General features: G+C 54.3%; 3 protein-coding genes across 3 annotated transcripts in view; 2 read left to right on the forward strand and 1 right to left on the reverse strand.

The window, feature by feature from the left end:
• The window catches only part of LOC133340807 (zinc finger and BTB domain-containing protein 46-like), a 134,718-nt gene that overhangs the window by 88,608 nt on the left and 29,696 nt on the right, over positions 1-16,414 (reverse strand). The window lies entirely within an intron of this gene.
• On the forward strand, positions 7,795-9,397 carry LOC133340817 (ubiquitin carboxyl-terminal hydrolase 36-like). The gene is made up of 5 exons (XM_061549239.1): positions 7,795-7,903; positions 8,241-8,381; positions 8,583-8,683; positions 8,916-9,066; positions 9,260-9,397. Exons 1-5 carry the CDS (start codon positions 7,826-7,828, stop codon positions 9,377-9,379), a joined length of 591 nt encoding a protein of 196 aa, XP_061405223.1. The 5' UTR covers positions 7,795-7,825; the 3' UTR covers positions 9,380-9,397.
• LOC133340814 (uncharacterized protein DDB_G0284459-like) lies at positions 9,486-12,525 on the forward strand. Its single transcript, XM_061549236.1, has 4 exons — positions 9,486-9,616; positions 10,125-10,225; positions 10,463-10,613; positions 10,813-12,525. The coding sequence occupies exons 2-4, from the start codon at positions 10,149-10,151 to the stop codon at positions 11,299-11,301; spliced, it is 717 nt and encodes a 238-aa protein (XP_061405220.1). The 5' UTR covers positions 9,486-9,616; positions 10,125-10,148; the 3' UTR covers positions 11,302-12,525.

The following is a 16,414-nucleotide window of genomic DNA, read 5'->3' on the forward strand; positions in this document are numbered from 1 at the left end:
CGCCGCGGGGTCCGCGGGATTCGCCCGGCCCTTGTGGCTGGCCTCGGGGGTGGCGGCTCCGTCTCCTGGGGCTCCGGCGGTGGTCTCCTCCTCCATTCCAACGGCTCCCCTCGGCCCCTGGCACCTGCGGGCTGGGGAACAAACTCAGAGGCGGTGGGGTTTAAGGGTCGCCGTCCTCGTCGCCCCCGGCCCCGCCCGGGGCCCCTCGGAGCCCTGGGCTCCGTGGGGCCCATATACTGCGCGAGGCCCCCGGGCACGGGGGATGCGGGTACTCCGGGGTTTCGGGGCCTTCGGGTGACGGGGTTCTCTCTCGCCGGGGCCGCTTTCCACGGTTTTAAGCGGCGGACATTGACCACCGTCTCTCGACCCCTCTCCCCGCCATCAATGAGTACCGTCCAGGGGGAGATCTGTCGCACCACGGTCCAGGGTCCCCGCCAGTAGGTCGTCAGTTTCCCCACCTGCCCGGCCCCGACGCGAGGGGTGTGTAGCCACACCTTAGCACCTGTCAGGAATAAGGGGGGTTCCATGCGGGGTCGGGTGCCCTGTTCCTGCCGCCGATGCGCGGCTTCCCCTTGCGGGTATGCTCGGCCTCGGGCTTCTCGTAGGGTCTCCAACAGGTGTTCCACGGGGCGGCTTCCCTCCTCCGGCTGGGGGGAAGGGACGCCGAATAGCAGATCTGCGGGTAAACGAGACTCACGGCCGAACATCATTAAAAACGGGGTTTGTCCCGTCGACGTGTGTACGGTGGTGGCGTAGGCGAAAAGGGCGTAGGGGAGGTGTTCATCCCAATCCCGTTGATTTGCGGCCGCCATACGTTTGAGTTTCCCCGATAAGGTCTGATTCATGCGCTCCACCATCCCGTTCGCCTGGGGGTGGTACGCTGTGGTTCGGTCCTTCTGGATTCCGAACTCTCGGCACAGTGCCTGGAACAACTCGGCCTCGAACTCGCTACCCTGGTCGGTGAGGACTCGTTCTGGGATCCCGTGCTTAAGTACGTAGTGTTCCACAAATGCCCGGGCCACCACCAAGGCCGTTTTATCAGGGATGGCCACTGCCACGGGGTAGCGGGTGAAATACTCTACTGCGACTAGGATATATCGGTTGCCTCGATGGGATCGCGGGAATGGCCCCTGTAGGTCGATCCCAACCAGCTGATTCGTGCGGCTGACGCGGAACGGCCTTAGGGGTACCTGGTATCGTGCCGGTTTCGGCCCGCACTGCTGACAGGCGCGGCAGCCCTGTACCCAGGCCGCCACGTCTTGTGCCAATTTGGGCCAGAGATACTGGCGACGCAGGGTCTCTCGAGTACGTCGTTCCCCATCGTGGCCCCCGAGTGGGTGGTCATGCACCAGCCGTAGCAGCTGGGGTCGCACCTGGGCAGGAACACAGATGCACCCCGGCTGGCCGGCCTCGGTTAACTCCCATACCACTCCGTTCCGCACACACAACCGGGCATACAAACCGCTCCAGGGTCCTGGTAGGGCGCTCTTTTCCTCCCGCAGTGCCGCCTCCACTGCCGCCAGATCCGGATCTCGCTGCTGGGTCTGTCTCAGCTGCTCGTCGTTTAGGCCCGGGAAGGCGCAGCCGACGTCCTCCTGGATCCGTCCAATCGGGTCCCGAGCCGCGGGTCCCGCGCTTGCCGGGCGGTCGACGGGATCCTCAGTGCCACCTGAGAGGGTTTCCGTGGCGCACACTGCACTCTCTCTCGCTGGGGGGGGGTCAGTGGCCGCGGCCTCTCGGGGGTCCGTTGCCTGCCGGCAGCGTCCCCCCGTGAAACACGGGCAGGCCTCCTCCGCCCTCGTCTCGGCGTACACCGTGGGTCGCCTCGACAAGGCGTCCGCGTTTGCATGCGTCCGGCCAGCCCGATACTCGATTTGCAGGTTGTACTCCTGCAACTGCGCCAACCACCGGGCCATCTGCCCCCGCGGCTCCTTGAATGTAAGAAGAAACTGCAGAGCATAATGGTCAGTGCGGACGCGACATCTCCTGCCGTACAAATACGGCCGGAACTGTTTGCATGCGAAAATCACGGCGTACAACTCTTGGCGGGTCACGCAATAGTTCAGCTCGGCCCCACTCAAGGTCCGGCTGGCGTACGCGATGACTCGTTCCGTTCCATCCTGTACCTGTGACAACACCGCGCCCAGCCCGCTGCTGCAGGCGTCGGTGTCCAAAATAAAATCGGTGGTAAAATCGGGGAAAGCGAGGGTGGGGGCGTGGGTGAGGTGATCTTTGAGAGTGGTGAAGGCCGTCTGGCAGGCCCCCGTCCACTGGTAGGGGTGCTTAGGGGAGGTGAGTTGGGTGAGAGGGCGTGCAATCTCGCTGAATCCCTTTACAAATCGACGATAATAGGTGGCGAGCCCCAAAAATGATCTGGTCTCCGTCAGATTCCTTGGCCGTGGCCACTCCACTACGGCGCGTACCTTCTCCGGATCGGTGCGCACGCCTGCCTCGCTGACGCGATGCCCGAGGTACCCCACCTCGCGTTGTGCGATGTAACACTTACGTGGCTTGAGCTTGAGATGAGCCGCTCGCAGTCGCTGGAACACCTCGCGAAGCCTGGACCAATGCTCAGACAAAGATCTACTGAACACTATCACATCGTCCAAGTAAATCAGGCACTGTTCCCACTGCAAGCCCCGCATCACCAACTCCATCAACCGCTGGAACGTCGCGGGCGCGTTAGTGAGTCCGAACGGCAACACTCGAAACTCAAACAGGCCCATCGGGGTGGTGAATGCGGTTTTCGGCCGATCCTCCTCCGCCATCTCCACCTGCCAGTACCCGGACGCGAGATCGAGGGTGGAAAAATATCGCGCTCCGGCGAGGCTGTCGAAGGTGTCGTCGATGCGGGGTATGGGGAAGGCATCGCCGAGCGTGACTGCATTTAGTTTACGGTAATCGACGCAGAACCGGGTTGACCCATCCTTTTTCGTTACTAGTACCACTGGGGCTGACCAGGGGCTCGCCGAGGGCTGAATTATGTTATCGCGAAGCATGTCCCCAACCGCCTCCTTGATCTGGGTGCGTTCGGGTGCGCCCACTCGGTACGCAGGGAGTTTGATGGGTCGGGCTGCACCGGTGTCAATTTGGTGCTTAACAAGGTCGGTCCGACCCACGTCCGAGTCGTGTTCGCTGAACACGTCGGCATACTCCCGCAGTAACTCGCGCAGCCGATCGGCCTCTCCCTTAGGTAAGTCCGCCCATGGTACATGTAACGCGTCGAGCAGGGGAACGACCTCGGCTCGGGGAGTCGGGCCGACTCGCCAGGCCAGGTCCTGCTCACCCTCAGGACGACCGGGGTCCTCAGCCCAGAGTGCGAACACCGAGTCGTTAGAGTGGCGTGCGTGCAGGGGGTGTACTGTGGCTATCGGGGTGCGCCGTCGCAGTATCGCTGGGGTATTGTGGGGGTTAAACATCCGCATAAACAATCGGTCCCCATCTGCGTTTACCAACGTGGCGGATCCCACAACCCCATACCGTTTTGCCAACTCCGGGTGAGGAGTTAGCATTACCTCCCCTGATGGTCGGAGCGCGGGGTCGGTGGGGGATGTTGCCACCGGCACCAGCATCTCGGTGAGCGGGCCGATGGTGACTGCCGTCGCCAGGATAGCGGCTACAGGTGCAAAGCGGCGGCGGGTTGGTTCTCGTCCCAGGAACGGTATCCGCTCGCCGTTGCTCTCCATGGTGGAGCATCGCTGGCGGGGTTGCACGTTGAGTCCCAACCGTTCTAGGAGGTCGGTGCCTGCGATACACTCGTGACACAACGCACTCGACACGTAGAACTCCTGCGTGCACACCTGGCTGCCTATGCGGACTTCTAGGGTGGCTCTCCCCAGCAGCCCCATTCCGGCTCCGCTCGCAGTGTGCAGCGCGCGGTCCGGGGCCTGCAGGTGACGCACGTCGACCCCGATCGCGCTGCAGTGCGCTGCGCTCACGAGCGAGGCCACCGCCCCCGTGTCCAGCAGGATTCGGGTACGCACTCCGTTTACCTCCCCTTCCACCAGCGACGTGGCCCCCGTGATCCCCGCCACCAGCTCCCGCAGCCAGTCGCCGGGAGTCACCGTTTCTGTGGGCGTTGTTGCTGGAACCTGTGTGGAGATCACTCGCTCGCCATTATTCTCACAGCTTGTTTGTGTCGGGGCTACGTCGATTTCACCCCCCGGTGGTCCCCTCTCTAGGGGGGCCTTAGTGTTTGACCTTAGCTCTTGTCTAGCTCGGGCGACCTGAGGACAGTCCCTCACTAGATGCCCTCGGCGATCGCACATATAACATGCCCGGGGAGGGGTGGCGGCTCCGTAGTGGGCTCTCTGCCCACTCCCTCCTCCCCCAGTGCGCTGCTGCTCATACTCTGCTTCTAGTCGCGCTATCCTTCCAGTTAGCCCTCCTACCGTGGAGTCTAGTTCCCCCATCTCGGATCGGATGGTCTCAACGGAGGATTGCAGTTGGGTCATATTTGTATTCGTTTCCTCGCGTACCTGGGTTACCTGGCCGGAGACATCCTTTATACCCGTTTGTATACCGGCAACCCATCCCGGGGTTGTCTCGCGGGACACTGGAGGCTCTCTTTCCCGGCCCCTTACCGTCCTCGCGAGCTCCTGTTCCTCCTCCTCGTCTTCCGAGAGCAGGCTCGCAATGACGCGCTCTCGTCCCAGCCCCCGGAGCTGCACGCGTTCGCTGTGAATTCTTTCACACTTACGTGCGCGCTCGACAAGGGCGTTAAAGGGAAGACGTGGGCAGCTCATGTCTGGCTGCCACCACGCCGTGCGAGACAGGTACCGCTGGATTTTCTCGGCGGCCAGTTCCTCAATAACATCAGTTGCGTACCCCGGGCGTGCGATCTTTGTTAACTCGCGCACATCCTCGGCGTAATCACGTAGATCTTCGCCAGGTTGGCGACGGCGCGCCTCTAAGGCCGATTTTGCTTCCTCCTCGTCACGCGTGCCGAAACGCTGATCGAGTCGGCGCATCAGCTCCTCTAGCTGTGTCTGTGCGCTCGCGGGTAACGCTTCTACAAAATCGGCTGCCCGCCCATCAAGATTCATATTAAGTTGACGTACTGCCTGCGCGTCCGTCCATCCATTAATTTCCTTGGCCCCTAAGAGATTGCGGGCGAATGCCTTCCACGAAGGGGCCCCCCGGCCGGTAAATATTAGTCTTATTTTAGCGTGAGGTAACGCGGGGGTCCGTACCGCTTCCGACACCAATTTGTGGGGGCCGTTGGCCCCCGGGGTCCCTCCCGCCTGCATCCCCTATTCCGTTTACGTTACCCCACCTCCCTATTACCCGCTACGGTTTCGCCGGCATTCGAATGCGACGCCCCTACTGTTACAGCCTCGCGCCGCGCTCCCACGCTGCGAGCATACGTGCGCACATCATCGTCAATCAAACGCCGTGCTCGCAGTATAGCCCTGTGCGGCACGTTACCAATGCGCATCCGTATCCGACATGTAACGAACGTATGCACACACACACACACGCCGCTCCGTGCACTCCAACTCCACACCAACTACGCAAGTTATGATCGCGCACCTGTATCACACACGGAGTGAACACACGCGACACCCACTCTTGCGCCGCTCTGCGCAGCGCTCGCCGTCTGCTGGCCGCTTGCGTTATGATCGCGCACCTGGGGTACGCCTATTACGCACGCCGCGAGCTTACGCACACACAGTACCACACGCGTTCCCACACGCAACCCGCGCGCTCAGCTCCGCGCAGCGCTCACTCACGTGGCGAACCACGGTGCACACAGCGCACCCACACGCTCACACCGCACGACAAGATCACGCGAGACCACGCTTCGCTATTAATGATTTATTATATGCTACCTGCGAATTGATGTGTAATCAGTGAGTCGACGAGGCTGGCCTATTCCACTAAACCTGTACCTATTCCCTATTTATCGGCTTACGATACCCTACTTCACCTCCCCACTCACTGTTTGGTGCCCGCGGAGGTTCGCTGCTCTCTGCGCTAACAGCGTACCTCGATGCGTCGCACGGACGTCCGGGTCGCTGGCTGGAAGTCCTGCTGGTCCGCTGGCCTGGAGAGAAGGGCGCTATTTTCCCTCTGCGCCCCTCTATTTATCCTCCCTACCTCCAAAGGGGATGCTGCGCTGAACAATGGGCTCGTGCACCCCAAGCCCGCGCACGGCAGTCCCCAGGCGCTGTTGATATGCTAATCAGTGTGCTGCGTGCAAGGCGTAAATCCTAATTAATCCCTTACCCTCCCTAACAATAGGGCCTGCGCGCTCAAGCGCAATTATCCCAACCCTCCATGACTATGCGCAACAGCCCCTGTGACCCCGCTATTCATGCTGTCTCGTGCCTCCCGTGCTTGCCCCGTCGACTCGTGGGGGTGTGTGTGGGGGGAAATGCGCCTCAACCGCGGTGGCCGAATGCCCCACGCCGCGACCACACCATATTAAGGCCGGCAGCAGCGCCGCGGTACCACGTAGCACGGGGGAGGTCATCCAATTCCCTGATCGCCGGAAACCGTGAGAATTAATCCCGATAAGGGTCTCTCGGATAAAAACCGGTCGATCAGGTAACCTTCCCTTCCAGCTCTATGGGGGGGGGGGGGGGGATGCGTGCGGGTGTGTGCTTATGTGGGGCGGGTGATGGGGGCAGTGCGGTGGGGGAAGCCGGGCGGCTCCCTGGCTCGGCAGAGCGGCCCCGTCGCTGTGGCACCACATAAGTTTTGCGCACTCCTCTAGAAACTTGTTAACCGCGAACAGTAAGTGCACCATCACAGTGTAGACCTGCTCGCGTTGCAGCATTTACACTCACACACGTGCCACACGGAATAACCTTTTACCAGTTGGTGAAAAGTAGCGATTACCTATGTCAGTGGGGAGCGTGCATTTAGTTTGACTAAGACACATGTGACGTCCCTCCCTAATGTGTGTTTGCTTTGCAGTGGAGTGCATGCAGTGCTGCAATGACTCCAACACCTACGACACATGCCTGGACATCGCACTCTATATTAATGTAAGCAATGAGAAAACCATTTCTTAACAGTTATACATGTACATACGGTGCGAAGGAGGTTCAACATGCACACATCAACAACAACCGCCATTCGCCACTAAATGGCGATGATGTCACCATGGCACTTGTGCTAGGCTGAGTGCACTTTAAGGCCATGTGAAGTGTCGAACGCCTGCTGGCAGGTCACGGGACAGACCCAGGTGCCATGGATTGACTGAATGAGATGACTGGCTGATGTACTATCTGTGCCCCCTTCTGTGCCAACATACATCACGCAGACACATCGATCAGCCACTTAACATCCAAACACACTGCCAGTAGCGTGCATCATCTCGTTTATTGCGGTCGTACGATTTAATACAAGATGCGGATTTTCGGAGTTGCCGTCACAATACAATGTTTATGGAATGCTTCTTAAGGGTCTTCATTTGCCTTTCACTCTGTTGGGCAACAGAACTCATCGCATCTGGTGGAGGCGTTTGGGGAGTTTTTCAACGAGGAGATTCTGGATGAATACACCTGTGCAAGGTGAGCGGGCCGTCGTGTTTCGACACCCTGCAAACATTTGTCGCTTCAAAAGTCTGCAGATTAAATATATATCTCACGATAATATAAACAGAAGAATATTAATTATGATAAATAGTTTAGAACATAATATTAGTTTTACTAAAAAGTATTTTATAAATAATAATAAAAATTACTAAAATAATAGTAAAGAAAAAATTACAAGAAATGTCGTTTAAAAGTTGCCCTCATCGGTTGGGGAACGCGTGCAATGTCTGGCGTTGTTGTTGTCGTGCAGGTGCTGCTGCAAGGGGGAAGCGACGAAGACGATGGCTCTCCACCGCCTGCCCAACGTCCTCACCGTCTCCATCAAGCGGTACAACCTCTACGGCGTCAAGATCAACCGGGTAACGATTCTGCCCCTCCACATCGTTCGAATTAAATTACTTAATGACAGCCCTTTGTCAGTTCAACGCGGGAAAAAATGCCTCTCCATGTTGGAATAGGTCCGACAGATAGACTCGCCCCCCGTCATGTGACTGTAGAATTTCCACCACTTGCTCAGGGCTATGAACAGGAGATGAGCACCGTCTTCAACGCTCAAATTAGCGAGACATCACGACATCACTTTGACGTGTAACTGAGATGGTGCCCATCTCTGCTGCTCACCCCACCACCCCTGCCGTTTCCTCTCCTAACATTTGTCTCTGTGCACTGCCTCCCCCTCCTGTGCGCTGCCTGTAGAACATCACCTACCCGGAGCACCTGGACATGCAACCCTTCACCTCAACATCTCAGGGCGAGCCCGCGATCTACTCCCTGTACTCGGTGCTGGTGCACAAGGGAGCCGACTCAAACAGCGGCCATTATTATTGCTACAATAAGGTAATTCCATTCGTTACCATCAAACAATAACAACGCACATCTGCAATGCGCCCATAATGTTACAAATTTCTAATAGGGAGGAATAAATAAAACAGTCTTGCAACTAAATTTTTACTTAAAACTTTCGTGACTGCAGGAAATCATATTCTTTGGTTTTGTAAACATTGTAACCAAGTGTAGCTTTGTTTTAACGGTGCACAGATCAGCGATGGAAAATGGTGCCGGATGAACGACTCCATCATGCGGCTCGTCGACACCAAGGCTGCGATGAGTGAGCAGGCCTACATGCTCTTCTATATTCGGTAAGTCGCCTTCTCTCCCCTCCACTTTGACCTCCACTTACAACCGTCCCCCAGACAAGCTCACTGCACAGATATTGTCTTACGCGAGCAGCAGCAGTCTCCTTTCTAGGCAGTTGAGTTGTTCCGACTAATTTGGAGCTTAGCGGCTCGATGAGTGTCCGGCCAAACAGCTCAGCGGTGGAGCGAGCGGTGATGTTAACCGCAGTTTGCGATGTGTGGTGCGGGCATTCAGGTCCCCAGAATTGAATGCGCAACCAACAGACAGCTACCGCCCGCTGGAGCACGTCAAGGCGACGTCTAAGTTGTGCATCAAACGTTCCCACTCGGCGATGGAGACCCAGGACCTCGTCACTGAACAGCAGCTCTCTTCACCGGCACGCAAGGTAAAGGATGGTTTTGAAACGTTACCCCACGTGCGTGGAACTGGGAGAATGTACACCCTGGCAGTGCATAATTTTACATTACAGGAATGGTGAAGTACAGCAATCTTCTTGTTAATACTTTAGACCAGTTTTGTTTCATTCACTCAATGTCGAGCGGTTTGGACTTGAGCGCCCTCATCTTGTTTATCTGCAGAAACTCAAGATGGCGAACCACCCCAACGGGAACAACTGCAAGGGCGACAGCAAAAACAGCGGCAGCAGCAGCTGCTACCGGCAACGCCAGGCACGCAACAGCCGTGGCCGCCGCCGCTAGTCCCAGAGCATCCGCCACCACCACCACCCCGATCTCCAAGCAGCCAGTGCCAGTCCAACAGCAACCACCGCCACCGCCAGTTCCGCAGCAGCCATCGCCAGTCCCACAGCAGCCGCCGCCACCACTCTCATCTGACAGCAGCCGAAGCCAGTCCAACAGAAACCACTGCCATCGCCAGATCCACAGCAGCCACCGCTTGTCTTGGAGAAGCTGCCATCAGCACCACAGCAGCTACTGGTAAAGTCACGGAGATAGAAACATAATAAAAATAAATAATGATAAAAACAGTCCTGCAACTGTTCTTGCGTTTTGATGTATTTATGCAATTTCTACTTACAGTATTTACTTTATTTATTTGTATTTAGTGACTTGCTTAGCTTTCCTACACTTTTCACTCCTATAGGTTTATGTATTGTTTGTTGTAACTTTCTGACCCGCCCCTACTAGACATTTGTGAAAAAGAGCATCGTAGCTCATCAGATTGTTCCAGTCTAAATAAAAATTAAGATTTTGATTAAATTGGTCCAAGGTTATCGATGCAGTGATATGTTCAGGCAGACCGTACCGTAACTTCAACACCATCATAGCAACCGTAGCACGCTCTGCAGCTCTGACGTTGGTGTGATGCTCTTGAGGAACTTGTTGCCGAGAGGGTATCGTGTGTTGTTATTACATGAACGGAGAATGTTGGGTGCGGTTTTGTAAACATTGTAACCAAGTGTAGCTGTGTTTAAACTGTGCACAGATCAGCGATGGAAAATGGTGCTGTATGAACGACTCCATCGTACAGCTCGTCGACACCAAGGCTGTGATGAGTGAGCAGGCCTACATGCTCTTCTATATTCGGCAAGTCGCCTTCTCTCCCCTCCACTTTGACCTCCACTTACAATCGTCCCCCAGACCAGCTCACTGCACAGATATTGTCTTACGCGAACATCAGCAGCAGTGTCTCCTTTCTAGGCAGTTGAGTTGTTCCGACTAATTTGGAGCTTAGCGGCTTGATGGGTGTCCGGCCAGACAGCTCAGCGGTGGAGCGAGTGGTGGTGTTAACCGCAGTTTGCGATGTGTGGTGCGGGCATTCAGGTCCCCAGAATTGAATGCGCAACCAACGGACAGCTACCGCCCGCTGGAGCACGTCAAGGCGACGTCTAAGTTGTGCATCAAACGTTCCCACTCGGCGATGGAGACCCAGGACCTCGTCACTGAACAGCAGCTCTCTTCACTGGCACGCAAGGTAAAGGATGGTTTTGAAATGTTACCCCACGTGCGTGGAACTGCCCGGGGAGAATGTACACCCTGGCAGTGCATCATTTTACATTACAGGAATGGTGAAGTACAGCAATCTTCTTGTTAATACTTTAGACCCATTTTGGTTTCATTCACTCAATGTCGAGCGGTTTGGACTTGAGCGCCCTCATCTTGTTTATCTGCAGAAATTCAAGATGGCCAACCACCCCAACGGGAACAACTGCCGGAGCAACTGCAAGGGCGACGGCAGAAACAGCGGCAGCAGCTGCTACCGGCAACGCCAGGCACGCAACAGCCGCGGCCGCCGCCCCAAGTCCCAGAGCATCCGCCACCACCCCGATCTCCAAGCAGCCACTGCCAGTCCAACAGCAACCACCGTCACCGCCAGTTCCGCAGCAACCATCGCCAGTCCCGCAGCAGCCAATACCACCACCACCACATGTCTCGAAGAAGTCAGCGCCACAGCAGCCATCGCCAGTCCCGCAGCAGCCGCCACCACCCTCATCTCACAGCAGCCGTCGCCAGTCTTGGAGAATCTGCCATCAGCACCACAGCAGCTACTGCCACCGCCAGTCCTGCAACAGCCACCACCACTACAGCTTGTTTTGAAGAAGCCGTCTCCTCGCAGTCGCTGCCATTCTAACAACAGCCGCCACCACCCCCCAATCTCATAGCAGTTGCCGCTGGTCCAGCAGAAACCACTATCGTCGCCAAATCTACAACAGCCACCGCCTGTCTGGGAGAAGCCGCAGTTAGTACTACAGCAGCTGCCGTCACCGCCTGTCCCCCAGAAGCCACTTCCAACGCCAGTCCAACAGCAGCCACCGCCACTCTGGTCTCACAGCAGCCACCACCGGTGTAACAACTGGCACTCGCCCCACCGATAGTGGTTGGTGCCTGAATTCCACACGATCAAGTGGCTCACCCTTTGCTTCCTCTCAAATTCAAACTAATTTTGAGAGACATTTTAGGAAGGCACCAGGAAGCGGCTCACCATGGCGTCGCCGGTGCCCCAAAATGTACTCATCGCCAGCTCCACCATCAGCACCTGAAATCACTTGAACATCATTGGAATCACCTTGGACTCTACATTCTCACTCGACGACCACATTCTCTACAATAAAGAGTTCCAATTATTACCTCAGGGCCTTATGGCACACCTGTCCAATGCTGACATGGAAAACATTTAAAGAAACTCTAAACTCACAATCCACAACGACTTGAAAAACTCAGCATGAAAGCGCTTAAAATCACGCATGCATTCTGGGAAACAAGAGCCAAGATCCATGCAGCCGACACCAACCCATTACGGCTTGGAGATTCTGTTCATTACGAGATCAATCGTCAAGAGAGTTGGCCCCAGGAACGTTATTGTCATGGTGACCGTAAAATGAACCGTCCCATAACAAATGAAGACAAAAGTTGTGTTCCGCGCAACGTGAGGCTGGAGTGCGGTCTCAGTGAGGTCGTGCAAGGTATTCCCTACGGTTCTTGTCTCTGTTCATTTGAAATGTGGGGCATTATTTTGCGTTGTGTCGGGGATTTAAAAAGTCACCGCTGTTGCAAAGTATTTATTTATTGAACTATGAATACGTCGGCATTTTTTATACTACATATCTGTTAAATCTTTACTTAAAGCTTTCGTGACTGCAGGAATTCATATTCTTTGGGTCTTTCGGTAAAGCCACGTAGATAGAAAAAATAATCAAAATAATAACAATAATCTCTAAACCTTTATATACAGCCTGCCTCGGCAGATTTCCCCCTCTTTTTTCACCTCAAGACGATTGCTTGTGTTGCGATCGAAACGTTGTGATATTGTTATTATTTTGATAATTGTTTCTATCTACGTGGCTTTACCGAAAGACTCAAAGAAGACATATCTGTTACTTTGTTTTTACGTACGGGGCGTGCACATTTCAATGGACACGCTAAACCGTAGCGCCAAAACGTTAACACGTGAAATGTACGGATAAATTATTAACTTTATCAAGCACTTTATTTCCATGGACCATGATGCCTCCAGAAACAGCGGTTTCTGAACTCGTGAATGTAGATCGGTGACAATTCGGTCTCCTCGGGGCTTTTATCGTTTGTACAAAAGCAGCTCAAAGTGTGGGAAGGGAAGCGAGATTAATGTTTTCCAGAGATTTTGTCTACCTCGCTTTGTATTTGCACTTGACATCAATATATACTTGTCGTGATAAACACTGGTCTCGCTTCCATTTCTTACTTTGCCATCGCAGTGTGTGTGTATGTATATGTCTGTGTGTGGGTGTATGTGTGAGTATGGGTGTGGATGTGTGTGCATGTGTTTGTTTATGTGTGCATGTATGTGTTTATGTGTTTATGTGTGTATGTATGTGTGTATGTATGTGCATGTGCTCGCTAACAGTACTTGCCCCAACAGCCTGATTGTCTATACGGGGGTTCTTTGTCTTTGTATGTCTGTGTGTACGTGTTTGTGTGCGTGGATGCGCGTGTGTGTATGAAGAACTTCTTTAGCACCGCACACAGCCAACCGTGCTAATCTGAGGTGTGGGGGAACGACAACAAACTAAACACAAACAGCAGAAGTGGCGTGCAACTAGCACAGGAGTACACTTGTGTACACGTGCACTTGCTTTACTTGTCAGAAACGTGTGTGGGTAAGAGGTCAACACCGCCTTGCTGACCTAATTAAATGTTGAATATAAAAAGTGGATAGAAGGTAAAGGTACAGCCCCTGCGGTTGTTCACGCCACTGCCGGCAAATGGGGCCTCCACGAGAGGGAGCTGCAGAGAGCCCCTGTGAGGGTAATTGGCCTACTCCTCCACACTGGCCAGGAGGTCTTGGAAGAGGAAGTCGTCAAATATGAAGTTAGATAAACCTGCCGCTTACAACATTTGACCGTAACGCGTTTGGTGGCGACGCGCTTCTTGCCGGGCCCAAATCCAGGGCGGCGTGTGAAGAAAAACGGGGCCCAGAGAATGTTGACTCCAGCACTGGGGGGGTGCCGGTACACTGGGGCACTGCTGTGGGTGTGGTTTCTCAATCGCCCAGCCACGTGGAGGAGTAGCCACTGATATGAAACGCAACGCCATCGTCTCATCTAATCAGCCCGTTCACCCGTGAAGCGGTGGCACGGCCCTTAGCTGCCATCAAAGTTCGATTCCCGGCCACGGCTAACGTCGGTGCGGAGTGACATCTGAACAGATATTTGGGCTGCCTCCCCTTCACACCAACTCGTACTGGTGAAGTATGATTAAACACCCCCCACCCCCCCCATTTACTGACATAGAGTGGGGGGCTCTTACCTCCGCTGTGGATTGACAGAGGGCCGCTGTCTAGGCTTAGCCCACGCCAGGATAATCGCAGCATCCCTCTGCAATAGCTCTGCTGTGACACCTGAAGGCACACAAACACACAAGTGGGTGGCCAGGTGAGGGAGGGTCACGTCTCATTCAACGAATAAAAAACGAAAAGGAACCCGCCACGGATATTCACCAAGCGCCAATGAGAGCGTCGTGGCGATGCTGCTCCTGTCAGAAACCCGCCACACGATGCAGTGCGGGCACGAGTTGACAATTTAAACCCCACGCACCCGCTACTTTGCTTGTCAACACCCTCAGCATTAAATGAAACTGCAGAGTTTAGTTTAACATTCAATGATTGTCCTACACTAAGTAGTCATTTAATTATCGTTTAATGAGTCATTCGATTTAACAACGCAAAAAATGTGAAAGATCGTAACTCAAACGCTACAGCTATTGAGAGAGCTATTGTGGAATTCTGTTAAATCCAAGAAAAGTAACTTAATGCCAAATTTTGCATTTTCATAGTAATGGTTTGAAAATTATTTCACACGGTTAATGATGCAACTACTGGCACAGGACAACCGCAGCTCAAGTGTGAACGCCTTCACTATGAGAGGGGTCACCCTGCAGGGTTGAGTAGAGATCTCTATCCCACCCTGTATAGAGCAGTCAACGCGTGTTTAATACTGAGTACTACTCAGTGCACACGGCGGCAAGAGCGCACTTTATGAATGGAATCGGTCATCATTGACGAATGTTGGGGTCTTTTTCGATTTAAAGCTTTCGTGACTGCAGGGATTCAAATTCTAGGTTCTTTCGGTAAAGTCACGTAGAAGGGAAATAATAAAATAATGAAAACAAAACAATACAATTCTCACGACGTTTCGATTGCAACACAAGCAATCATCATCAGGTGTGAAACCCACAGCAAGAAAATTGTGGTTTTCACACCTGATGATGATTGCTCGTGTTGCAATCGAAACGTCGTGAGAATTTAATTGTTTTATTTTTATTACTTTATTATTTTCCTTCTACGTGACTTTACCGAAAGAACCAATAATATGAATCCCTGCAGTCACAAATGCTTTAAATCGAAATTGTTGCGTTTTAGCAAATAGCCCCAGAGTCACCCAGTTCCACTCGATATTCAGCTCGAGTTGGACCGAACATTCGGGTCAGACGGCCACTTGAGAGGGTCGCACGCATCTTCAATGGAGCCTCCATCAAGGCATTGTTGCATTTCCCGATGGGCCAGAGCAGCAACTGATGCCACCCAAAGGTGACGAAACCTTTTAACGTAGCGGCCGTCACGTAATTCACTTTCATCGACCATATCGAGGTGAGCACTGCAGTCAGGATCACGGCAGATGTTCTGTGTACGTGGAGTGGTGGTGCTGTTATTTTTACTGTTATTTTATTTTAACCACCTAAGTCCCACTGAGCTCCATAGCGCTTTTATAAGAAGCGACCTGGCCACAGATGATAGCTCAACAAAGTGGCTTCTCGCGTGGACATTTAGAGCACCAAATATTCTCAACACGTCGACTCTAAATGTGGATGGGAACACCGCAGCACCGGGAGAGAAATCCACGCGACCACGTGGAGAGAGACACCGCAGACTCCACATCTAGAGCAGCAGCAGCAGCAGCAGGCGTCGGGGTCGAACCCACGACCTCCTGCACACCGGGCGAGGTAGTTAACATCTCCTAGCCACCGTGGCGACCCGAAGCCTTCATCCAGCAGTGGACTGCCAACACGGCATGGGGCATCACTGCGGGTCTACAAAGGTACCTGGTTGGAGGATGTGGAGCTGAGTGGACTTGCCGATGAGCGGTACCGGCGGTGTCAAGATCGGCCTCTGTGGAGGAGGAGGCTCGTGAGGGACGCTCACAACAACGAGCGGAGAGGCGGGCGGCTAAAACGCGGCGAGTTGGCACAGCTGGTGGCGTCTGCAGCCATCTCGAGTCGGTCAACCCCATGGCACCTGCAGGGTTCTGCCCCGTGACCTCCTGTCAGCGAGCCTTCGACACTTCGCGTGGCCTAAGAGTGCACCTAGCCTGGCACCAACGCCGCGGGGACGTCACCTGCTGCTGCTGTTGTTGTTGATGCCGCTTGTGTGGACTGTCCTACTGTACGTTGACTTCGATGATTTTCCGTGGGGGAGGTGGGACCAGCGATGGACGAGTCCATGTTGGTGTCTGACAGGGGGGCGAGGGAGCTCCACTTGGACAGACCAGTCCATGTTGGCAGTTGGTGTAGGGGGGGGGGGGATTTGTTGTTCCCTGGGCCACGTGACCTCGTGGTGTGAATGCCCCTCCCTCTCTCTCTCTGTCTCCACGTGACATGTATTAAGACATGTGTATTATTTTGAGAATATCAAAAAAACAGTCATCCCCATAATACATAGTGTTTTATTGGTCGCTCGTCCATTTCACGTCCCACAACTTAACCACTCATATATGTGGATGCCTCTCGACGAGTTATTGCCAC

This window comes from Lethenteron reissneri, chromosome 10, assembly GCF_015708825.2.
Source record: "Lethenteron reissneri isolate LAM-NWPU_2019-01 chromosome 10, ASM1570882v1, whole genome shotgun sequence".
In the NCBI taxonomy this organism is placed as follows: Eukaryota; Metazoa; Chordata; class Hyperoartia; order Petromyzontiformes; family Petromyzontidae; genus Lethenteron; species Lethenteron reissneri.